The sequence below is a fragment of the Nicotiana tabacum genome, chromosome 9 (assembly GCF_000715075.1).
Source record: "Nicotiana tabacum cultivar K326 chromosome 9, ASM71507v2, whole genome shotgun sequence".
In the NCBI taxonomy this organism is placed as follows: domain Eukaryota; kingdom Viridiplantae; phylum Streptophyta; class Magnoliopsida; order Solanales; family Solanaceae; genus Nicotiana; species Nicotiana tabacum.
In genome coordinates, this window is record NC_134088.1 from 107,311,881 (window position 1) to 107,323,546 (window position 11,666).

Genomic DNA, 11,666 nt, shown 5'->3' on the forward strand with positions numbered 1-11,666 from the left:
CCACCCTACCCTACCTACCCACCCACCCCAAGCCCGTCCCCGACTCCCACCCCCACCCTAAATAGAAATATTAATAATAGTATTTTCTTTTCATATTATAGATAGAGTACTTTTTTTTTCATTTAAACAAATAGGTATTTTCTTTTCATGATATAAAAAAAATAATAGTTTTTTTATTTTAACAATTTTTTTTTATGATATAGAAAAAATATTTTCTTTCTTTTCAACAAAAGAATATAGTAAAAAGTATTAAAAAGTATTAACATGGACGGATAACCTCTCTTCTCTATACATAGGCCCGCCGCTACATATACATATTCTGAACAAAGTTAATGAGTTCATATTAACATGCAAGTAATCACTAGATACGCCCTGCTTGTGTGTGGTAGGTAAGATATCCAACCCTTACTTTTTAATTAAGTCCATATAGCAGAAAGCATATTTTGGATGTGTGGTTAACTGTTGTTATATAATTGAGTTGTCTGAGTCATGATAATCTGTCATGAGTATATCAATAATATGACTATTTTCTGATACATATATTAATGGATTTTTTGAACCATTCTCAACTGCCAATTATGATGGAATTAACAAATATGCACAAAAATCCAGTTGTTTAGCAAAACCAATATCTTTAAGTCACATCTCATGGAACTTTAGTATTTTACCATTAAAAACAAAATGTAAAAAGCAAAAAGGTTGACTCCATTTTCTACTATTCCACTAAAAAAAGAAAACCCAATTAATAACCCAGGAATTTCATGCCAAAGTAACCATCTAATCTCCAATTTGGTTAGTTACTGACTTACAACCCTACATTTAGAATGAGCATGTTATAGTCTGAATTAATCAAGATTTTTAGCAAAAATAACCACCTCCTCCCAAATAGCCAGAAAAACCTTATCATGCCATTTTTGCCATCTACTATAGAAACCTTTTTTCTCTCAAAGTAAGAGTTCATTTTTCTAGTTCTCATTTCCTCAACATAGCCATAAAATTCTCCTAGATTTTTGGCTCTATTGAGTATTTAAATCATTGTTTTATCTTCATCTTTGTTTATATTATTTTCTTTCACAGATCTCAATCATCTTGACCTCTCAAGTGGTCTTGATTTCATTTCTCTCCGGAGCGGAGCCAGCCTTCGGTTACCGGTTCGATTGAACATACTAGCTTGGTTCAAACCTTATATTTATTTTAAAAAATTCGTTGAATATATACAAATTATTAATTTAAAGCTCATTAACTTAAAAATAACTAGAATCTCGAACCCATAAAACTATAAATTTTGGCTCCGCCTCTTATTTCTCTGTCAACTCTCTGCCTCACCTCACTTACTAACATGAGATAATTCCATTTTCCACAATATTCAAAACCAAGTTAGGTGTAGACTTAGAGATTATCTTCTCATTTTTTTTGTTACTTCAATTTTTCAGAAGAGGAGATATGGGAGAGTTGCCAATGGGAAATGGCCGTGAGATTTTTCACTTTGCCAATCATGTGGTTAAAGGTAGGTGGTTTTCTCTATTTGCATCTTTTCTTATTATGGCTGGAGCAGGAGCTACTTATCTATTTGGAACTTATTCAAAAGAAATAAAAGCCTCTTTAGGATATGATCAAACTACACTTAATTTACTAGGATTTTTCAAAGATCTTGGTGCTAATGTTGGAGTATTTTCTGGTCTAATTGCTGAAGTAACTCCAACATGGTTTGTGTTATTAGTTGGTGCAGCAATGAATTTCACAGGCTATTTCATGATATGGCTTTCTGTTGTTGGAAAAATACCAAAACCAAAAGTTTGGCATATGTGTATATACATATGTCTTGGAGCTAATTCGCAAAATTTTGCGAATACTGGAGCTCTTGTTACTTCTGTTAGGAATTTCCCCGAGAGCAGAGGAAATATGATTGGTTTATTGAAAGGATTTACTGGATTAAGTGGTGCTATTATGACTCAATTATACTTAGCTGTATATGGAAATGATTCTAAATCACTTATTTTACTCATTGCTTGGCTTCCAGCTGCAGTATCAGTAATATTTGTGTATACTATTCGTGAAATGAGAGTCGTTAAGCAGCCGAATCAGCTGAGAGTTTTCTACTATTGTTTGACTATAGCAATTGTATTAGCATTGTTTCTTATGGTCATGACATTGGTTGAGAAAGCAGTTGCATTTTCTCATGCTGCTTATGTTGTAACTGCTACTGTGGCTTGTGCTTTGCTATTTCTTCCCCTTTTGGTTTTCGTTAGAGAAGAATTGGATGTCTTTCGTCGAAAGAATATGCCTATTAGTCCTCCACAAATTGACACTGAGCATCGACCAGTAGTACTAGAGAAAGAAGACAATTCTACAACCTTAGAAATCAAGAAAGGCGATACTAATTCTAAGTGCTTTTGGTTCACTGATATTTTCTTCAATAAACCAGAAAGAGGTGAAGATTATAGCATATTACAAGCACTTTTAAGTACTGATATGTTGATTCTGTTTCTTGCTACGTTCTGTGGACTTGGAACGAGCCTTACTGCTGTCGATAACTTGGGTCAAATTGGTGAGTCTTTAGGATATCCAACAACAACCATTAAATCCTTTGTGTCACTTCTTAGCATATGGAATTTTTTTGGGAGAATTTTCTCAGGATTTGTTTCTGAGACTCTTCTTGTTAAGTACAAATTCCCTAGACCACTTATGATGACATTAGTCCTCTTGTTATCCTGCATTGGCCTTCTCCTTATCGCGTTCCCCTTCCCCGGATCAGTCTACGTTGCATCTGTGATCATCGGCTTCTCATTTGGTGCACAGTTGCCATTACTCTTCTCAATTATTTCTGAGCTTTTTGGATTGAAGTATTACTCCACATTGTTCAATTGTGGACAATTGGCTAGCCCTCTTGGCTCATATATACTTAATGTGAAAGTCACTGGACCACTTTATGATAGACAGGCGTTGAAGGAGCTCGCGAAAAAGGGATTGACTAGATCATCTGTTAAAGAGTTGACTTGTATTGGTAACCAATGTTATCGACAGGCTTTTATAATCTTGGCTAGTGTCGCATTTTTTGGCGCTCTAGCCTCGTTGATTTTGGTTGCAAGAACTAGGAATTTTTACAAAGGTGATATATACAAGAAGTTCAGAGAGCAAGCAGAGGCAACTGAGGCAGAAATGGCTTCAACAAACAACAATAGGATACACTAAGAACATTACAGAATTTAAGTTGTGTTTAATTTGAAGAAACAAACTTTAGGATGCACCAGATTAGGGCCAAAACACAATAGAATTGTGGCCTATTTTAATTTTTTTTTTCTAGATAATTCCTGTATCCACTATGTATCAATTAGTCTTTTGAAAGGAAAATAGTCTTTTGTTTATCTATTTGTGTATGGAGAAAATAAACATTAAAAAATTGTGTGATTTTCTGCAACTTTGGTATTAAAAATTAGGGAGTTGGCTGGATATTTTGTGACCGGCCAGTTTTATTTGTTTTTTGGTGGCACCCAAGACAAAATAATCAGGCAAAAGCCAGTATTTTTGTAGATCTTATAGTTGGCATGTCTTTTTGAAGGCGGATTATTTTTGTTTGATATTTTGATTTAATATTTGGAATAGATACGTGAAATAGGAGAAGGAACCCTATTAATTATTATTATTATTATATTGTTTGGAGAGTCAAAAAATATTTCTTAGACACTAACTTCCATATATTTTTAAAAGTATTTTATTTTATAGTATTTTTTATATAGTTTCTAGTTATGTTAAGTTCAATTCAAAAAATAGAAAACCCTTCTCCAAATTGAGATCGAAAATTTGAAGGTTTAACCCTTGTACTCCAACTCGTTCATTCTTTTTAAAACACAGATATTTAGTAGGCATTTGAATAGAAAAAATGTGAGATTTGAAAAAAGTAATTTTTGAAGTTAAATTAAAAAAAAAAAAATTGAAAAAGTGTTACAGTTTTGTGAGAGAAAATATTGTTTACTTGAAAAAGAGGTAAAAATCACTTTTTCGAATTTGAAACTTATCAAAGAATTTGAAACTCTTCTTAAAAACGTTAATTAAGTGTATAACCAAATAAATTTTTGAAGATAAATTTTGGAAAAAAGAAAAATATTATGGACAAACAGGTCCTTAGACCACTAAGGAAGTTCCTTCGCATTTTAATAAAAAAAAATCATTTTCATCTTTTACTTTTATTACTACATTGAGTTTAGGATATTTTAATGTATACTTCTTTCTTGGTTGTTAATTTATGGGGATAGGGTTCCAGGCATCCTACATTTGAAACTTATTTATTGCATACAGTAGACTACAGATAATAGGTATGGTTTATAAATACCTAGTTTTAAGAAAAAACTACTTAAATTAAGTTTTGAGAAATCCTATGGCAAGTTACAATGACACTAGAAAATTCTGTATTTTATTTACTAATCTTTTGTGTTATTCTTTGCCGATCTCACATGAAAAGAACAAAAGACATTTGTAATGAACTATAAAAATCTCTAATAGCTTCTAAAATTTAAGAATGAGAGAACAATCAATATTTTCCTTGATCAACGGCAAAAGAAGAGAGAGATTCAGCAAGCCGATTTCCATCACCATGGATTAGGGATACCCATAGTTTGGACAAACTCGAAATACAAACCGAAATTCGAATTTTTTAAATTTTTCGTTTGGATTTTGAATTTAATTTTTAATTTTTTTGGATTTCGGATTAAATATTGGATTTGGTAATTCTAATTTTTGGATATCCGAAAATCCGAAATTCTTATACTTTATATCTAGTCCATTATCCATATGTCAATAGTAATAAGTTCAATGCCCTACCCATTAGATAGTATCCCATATATTCAATATTAATCACTAAGTTACTACAAGAATACTTTCTATTTGGACATGATTTTATTATTTCTACTTCTTATCGGCTGTATTAATGTCTCTATTGTATTTTTTTGATAATAATTTCATTACTTGAATACTTCATTTGGATAACTGCGGTGCGAATGAGGAACTTTTTAGACAATTTAACATGAGTATTTCATTTGGATATTCATTTTTGTAAAAAAAATAAACATCTCAACTTATAAGCTTAAAACCGAAAATATTTAAAATATTCAAACGGATTAATCCGAAATCGAACTTAAAAAATTTGATTCAATCCGAACTTATTTGGATTGTCATTTCTTCAATCCGAAAACCAAAAATCCAAACTGAAATTCTCATATGCAATTCGAACTGCCCGAACGTCCACCCCTAACATAGATATATGTCGAATTTGTACCTGAAAAAAAAAAAGGCGTATCATCAATCACGTTTTTTCCAAAGTTTTTGATATTTAGTCACCAAAAGCTATTTTTCGAAGACAACATTTTTACGAAACGTAGGACATAGAAAAAGTTTCCTAGTTACATGCTATATTAAAGATATGAAAAAGCTAAAAAAAAAAAAAAAAAAAAAAAAAAAAAAAAAACTGACGAACTACGTTTAGCCTTTCATCGTTTTACTATTCTCTAGTGAGAGCCGACTTCTCTCCCAATTGTTAAATTTCTTGCCTTCTCTTCATGGGGTTATTTTTTCTGTGTCTTTTCAAATTTAATGGCAAATTATTGAAGCTTATCTGTACATCCTTTCTGTAAATCTAATCTGATTAGAATGTTATTGCACGCCCTGAGTACTATATTTTCTTGTTTTTTTCCTCATATATAAAGGTGTGCTGAGAAAGTGTCAGTATTTGTTTATATGTATAAAATCGTTTTTTATTACACTTGTGGAACTTTTAGTTCAGTTTATTCAAGAAGTGTCATGTATGTGTATGAATACTCATTTGAATTTAAAGATGTATTACGTAGTTGAATCTTCCGATTTATTATTTGAATGGAAGGTATGTGTAATTGGGTTCCTCCTGGTGATTCATTATATCGTGGGAATATTTTATTTTATCTTAGTAATAAAATTTTAATCTTGATGCATTCTGACTGAACGTATACTGTGCATTTTATTAGATTTTTGCAAAATCTGAAAAATATATTATCAAATAGAGTATATTTGTTCTTTTGGAAACAAAGCAGAGTGGGAATTAATGACTTCTACTTCTTTTTCACTTTGAGAAATGATAATAAAGATAGTATCCTAGAAAATAAGAACATTAATCATACAGAAAATAAATTTTTATTCTCAATACTTAAAAATTGATATTTTCTCAATTTTTATTTAGTATTTCAAAAGTTATATTTTCTCCTATTTGAATAGTGTCTTAATTAATTATCCAATTCTATTTTCATATATCAAGAAAGATATTACCTACATACAATCTAGACCTTCTCATCGACCAATAAGGCTCTTGAGAAAGCGTATAATGTACATTGTGAAATTGAATATTCTAACGCCACCATGTATATAAAAATATAAAAACGAAGTGAAGGAAATACGAACAAATAAATCAACCCCTTATAAGGCAAATCTATAAAGGGACAACCGATAGTGTTATGATTAGGGAATATAGAAAAGATAAAATCGATCAAAAAGAAATGACTAATTTTATTGTTATAAAATAATAACAATACTCAAATTAATTAACCATATTTAAATTTTTTTTAACGATCGTGCAAAGCAAGGGCATATTTGCTGAATTACCTTCCATTACTTAAATCGTTTTGGTGTCAATAACCTTTTTTCAAGGGACTGATCACCATTTTGCTTCTTATCAGTAAAGAGACATCTATAGTTGAGGAGGAACTTACTACAAACCATGAAGAGAGAGAGATATCTAAGTCTCTATATAAGAGTTGATAGTTATAGTCACATACTACTTATAGCCGAGTTTTTGTTTCTTTAAAAATTTATTTATTCTTTGCATGGGATTTGGTATTTCCAAAAGAACTAAGACTGAAATTAGTGTTTATCACTTTATAGTTATTTCATCATGTGCATTCCCTGCAATTCAATACAATACGATCCACGTGTAACTTCTATTTTGATTGTATTTAAATCCCTTTTTTCACTTTGCTTTTGTTATTGTTAACATCCTAAAGAAATTTATGTAAAATTCTTTCTAAGAAGTAAATCTAAGCTATAGTCAACCATACTATTGCGCAAAATCAAACTAAAATCACTTAGTTTATCTTTTTCAATACACGGAAATCACTTGCTTTGAATCGTCATCATCTCTTTTGTTTTTAGGAAACACAAAAACTATTACTATTACCCTCCATTAACCAAGGCATTTTGGTTTTAATAACCTCTTATTAGTACTTTTATATATATATATATATATATATATATATATATATATATATATATAAAAGTACTAATAAGAGGTTGGTTTTCTCAATTAGGGGATTAACAGTTGTGTCACGACCCAAAATTCAACCAGTCGTGATGGCACCTAACCCAAATCGCTAGGTAAGTCAATTAACAACAATCCAATTCAATGAGGTTTACTGAGAAGATAAATGAAGAAATAACTAAACTTTTATACAAGAAATTTCCCAAGGACTGGTAGTACAAATCATGAGCCACTAGGACTGTAACGACTCGACCGGTCGTTTTGAGTATTATAACCATATTTTCCCATTTACTGCTCAAGTTATGCTTTACAGTTGTTTTATGACTTACCGGGTTAGTTGGTTCGGGTCCTGAAGGATTTCGGAGTGAAATAAAACACTTAGTCTCATAATTGAGAACTTAAGTTAGAAAAGTTGACCGGATGTTGACTTATGTGTAACGACCCGGATAATTTTTGCTAAGAAAATTAAGGTTATCTAGTGCTGAGGTAGATTAATTAGTACAAATACGACTCGGACTTTTTGGGTTGAACAATGCACTGGGGAGTAAAAGAAAAAATTTGCCAGAAAAAGTCATTTTTGCGGCACACTATACGGTCGCAGAATCACTCTGCAGACCGCATAATGGTCGCAGAGTGAATTAGAGGCAGGGCAGCTTGGAGGAAGATCAGCGGTGCATTATGCGACTGTAGACCAGTTCTGCGGTGCATTATGCGACTGCATAACAGGTCTGCGGGCCGCATAACTACCGCATACCCAGGCAGGCGACCCCCAGTTTTGGGCACCAAATTTTTGCGGCCGATATGCGGACCGCAGAGTGTATTTCGGGGCTTCATTTTTCTGGTTTTATAAACCTGACCCCATTCTTATAAAACACTATTGGGGGTCATTTTGAAGTGTTTCATCTGATATTTTAGAGAGAGGTAAGAGCATCTTAGAGAGAAAAAGTGAAAACCTAGCCATTTGTCCATCAATTCTTGTTCAGGGTTTGAAGATTTCACAAGGATTTTGCTAAGGCTTCAAAGAGGTAAGGATTTCTAACCCAAGTCTTCAATTTTGAGTTTGGGTAAAGATGGGTTATTGGGAGTATGATTCTTGAGTGTAAGAGTATTATTTATACATACACGTATCAATAAGGTTTGTGGAAAGATTGTTGAGTTCAAATGGGTAAAGATTGAGTTGAAAATGGTAGAAATCTTCATGGACTTTAATTGAAGATTTGAGGGTCGAGTTGATGTCGGAATTTGGTGAAATTTGTATGGTTGGATGAGCGTTCATATTTTATAATTTTTATCGGGTTCCGAGATGTGAGGCCCACAGGCGATATTTTGAGTGAAATTTTAGATTTTATTGGAAAATTAGTATTTCCTTATGGAATTAATTATAATAATTGGTATTGACTGAATTGAATTAATTGTGACTAGATACGAGGCTTTCAGAGACCAATTCTCATGGCAAGGGCATAGCGAAATAAAGAATTACATGGTTTGAGGTAACTAACACTTCTAAACTTGATTCTGAGGGTATGAATCCTTGAATTTGGTGTTATATAAATTGTTTGGAGGTGACGCACATGATATGTGATGAGTGTGTGGACGTGCACCATAGAAATTGTGACTTGAATAAATCATGTGAAGTTATAAAATTAAAGAATCATGTTATTATCTGAAAAAAATTTACGTGTTAGAGAAATTGAGTTGAGGCTCTTATTAAAGATTATGTTTAAGGTCGTGTTGCTGTTGAATTAATTATTTTAAAAAAAATATACATTTCATACTCAGTCATATTCGTCCATTGTGAGGATATTTAAGGGATCGAGATGCGCGCCGCAATATGTTATATTGGCTTTATTTATATTATTATTACATGGATCGGGGTTGCCCACCTGCAGCAGGCCTTATAGGCTTTATTATTACATGGATCGAGGTTGCCCGCCTGCAGCAGGCCTTATACGCTTTATCATTATATGGATCGGGACTGCCCGCCTGCAGCAGGCCATATCGATTTTATATCACGCTTGGGCTGAAGGAGCCCCTCCGGAGTCTGTACACACCCTTAGTGAGCGTAGATAATTATATATATTCGGGATGGACTTCTCAGGGCATGGACTTGCCTTACTTATTTATATTGTGATGAATTTCCCTGAAGATGGATCTTGTCCGTATCATTTACATTTGGGGATAAAATTTCCCAGGGCTGAACTTGCCTTATACGGTACTGAGTGACTGATTGTCAGTCGATGTGTGTGTGTGTGTGTGTGTGTGTGTGTGTGTGTGTGTATATATATATATATATATATATATATATATATATATATATATATATATATATATATATATATATATATATGGCCATAAACAGTACTGAGTGACCGAATGAATTGTGACCAGTAATACATGAGGTCTTTCCACTGAGGTGTCATATTACTCATATCATGCAATATTGATCTATTTTTGCTTTTATTGAGTTTAACTGTTGAACTTGAAAGCATGCCTACATTTCTGCACCATTATTTATGTACTGGACTATACCTGCGGAGCTCATCACTACTTTCAACCCAGAGGTTAGTCTTGTTGCTTATTGAGTTGGTTGTACTCATACTATACTTTGCATCTCGTGTGCAGATCCAGGTGCTTCCGGACACGGTGACTATTAGACCTCAGTGTGTTACCAGTAGGAAACTATTAACTCTAGGCATATCATAGCCTAAGCACTACCTCGAGCATAGATAAATACCCCGGTGCTCGCACATGGGTTCAAACCCGACACATATGTGCACCCACAGCACGTAGCTATCACAAATAATTCAGGCAACTAGTGACTCAACCAAACAATACTCTAGAAATTCCATCCCGCACGTACCGATCTCCAAACGGCTCGAAACTAGCCAAAAGCAATTCAAGAACATCAAATAATGCCAAAGGAAACAAACTCAATTAATAAAGGTCGAATCTTTAATCAAAAGCCCAAAGTCAACCAAAAAATCAAATATGGACCCACATCTCGGAACCCAAAAAAACTCATAAAATCCGACAACCCATTCAATTACGAGTCCAACCATACTAGTTTCACTCAAATCTGACTCCGAGTCGATGTTCAGAACTCAAAAATTCGCTTTATGCAATTTTAGGCAAAACCCCTCAATTTCTCTTTAAAATTCATAATCCAAATGCCAAAATCGAAGATAGATTCATGAATTATAACTAAAATCGAGTAGAAAACACTTACCCCAATCGATGTGATGAAAATCGCCTCAAAAATCGTCTCAATCCGAGAACCATAGCTCCAAATATGATAAAAGTTGACAACCCTTGATTTTATAGCTTCTGCCCAGCAATTTTCGCATTTGCGAACAAATTCCCGCTTCTGCGGACTCGCATGTGCGACCCAGCCTTCTCTTCTGCGAACAAGCCCAAACTCAGCAGCCACCGCTTCTATGGTCAAAATGTCTGCATTTGCGGACCCACTTCAGCGCCCAACTTCCGCACCTGCGGACTCTGCTCCCAGGCCAAGACTTTGCTCTTGCGCCAATGATCTCTCTTCTGCGCGCACGCAAGTGCGCTTCCTACTCCGCATCTGCGCGCACGCAGGTCCGCTTCCTACTATGCATCTGCGATGGTTCCCCGGCCTAGCCTTCTTCGCAGGTGAACCAATTCCTTCGCTTCTGCGACCACCGCACTTGCGCAAAGCCAATCGCAGGTGCGCAACACCAGAACCAGCTCCTTTTCAGCAATGCAACATGAGACAAAAATGATCTGAACCTCGTCTAAAACTCACCCGAGCCCCTCGGGACCCCGTCCAAATATACCAAAAAGTCGCACAACATAACATGGACCTACTCGAGGCCTCAAATCACGCATAACAACATCGAAACGATGAATCACACCTCAAATCAAACATAATGAACTTTGAATCTTTCAACTTCCAAAACTCGTGTAGAATCTTATCAAATCAACTCGGAATGAATTCAAATTTTGCACACAAGTCCCAAATGACACACCAAAGGTATTTCAATTCCCAGAACCATAATCCGAACCCGATTTCATCAAAGTCAACTCTCGGTCAAACTTATGAACATTCCAAACCCTCAAATTTCCAACTATCGCCAATTAGTTCTGAAATCTTCTAGAAATATTCAAATGAAAATTCGGGCATACGCCCGAGTCCAAAATCACCATCCATATCTAACGAAACCATCAAATCTCCGATCGGGGGTCAAACACTAGAAAGTCAAACTTGATCAACTATTTCAACTTAAAGCTTCTTAGTTGAGAATCATTCTTCGAAATTCCGAATAACCTGAAAACCAAAACCGATGATTCGCACAAGTCATAATATATCATACGAAACTACTCAAGACTTCAAATAGCTGAACGGAATGCAAATGCTCAA

The 11,666-nt window shown here is 34.1% G+C and overlaps 1 protein-coding gene across 3 annotated transcripts; it reads left to right on the top strand.

Annotated features, from left to right (window-relative positions):
* The first annotated feature begins 337 nt into the window (after nucleotides 1-337).
* Nucleotides 338-3,477, top strand: LOC107765163 (protein NUCLEAR FUSION DEFECTIVE 4-like). Of its 3 annotated transcripts, XM_016583775.2 has the most exons (3): nucleotides 774-949; nucleotides 1,078-1,151; nucleotides 1,434-3,477. In XM_016583775.2, the coding sequence occupies exon 3, from the start codon at nucleotides 1,444-1,446 to the stop codon at nucleotides 3,190-3,192; it is 1,749 nt and encodes a 582-aa protein (XP_016439261.1). In that variant the 5' UTR covers nucleotides 774-949; nucleotides 1,078-1,151; nucleotides 1,434-1,443; the 3' UTR covers nucleotides 3,193-3,477. The 3 variants fall into 3 exon arrangements, with proteins under 3 accessions (XP_075078100.1, XP_016439260.1, XP_016439261.1); XM_075221999.1 differs by lacking the exons at nucleotides 774-949; nucleotides 1,078-1,151 and adding an exon at nucleotides 338-389; XM_016583774.2 differs by lacking the exon at nucleotides 1,078-1,151 and having other exon boundaries at nucleotides 757-949.
* The last annotated feature ends 8,189 nt before the right edge of the window (nucleotides 3,478-11,666 follow it).

Coding starts and splice junctions, on each gene's coding strand:
- LOC107765163 (XM_016583774.2), top strand. CDS start 906: ATGCCATTTTTGCCATCTACTATAGAAACCTTTTTTCTCTCAAA. Junction 950..1,433: donor GAAACCTTTTTTCTCTCAAA/GTAAGAGTTCAT, acceptor TCAATTTTTCAG/AAGAGGAGATATGGGAGAGT.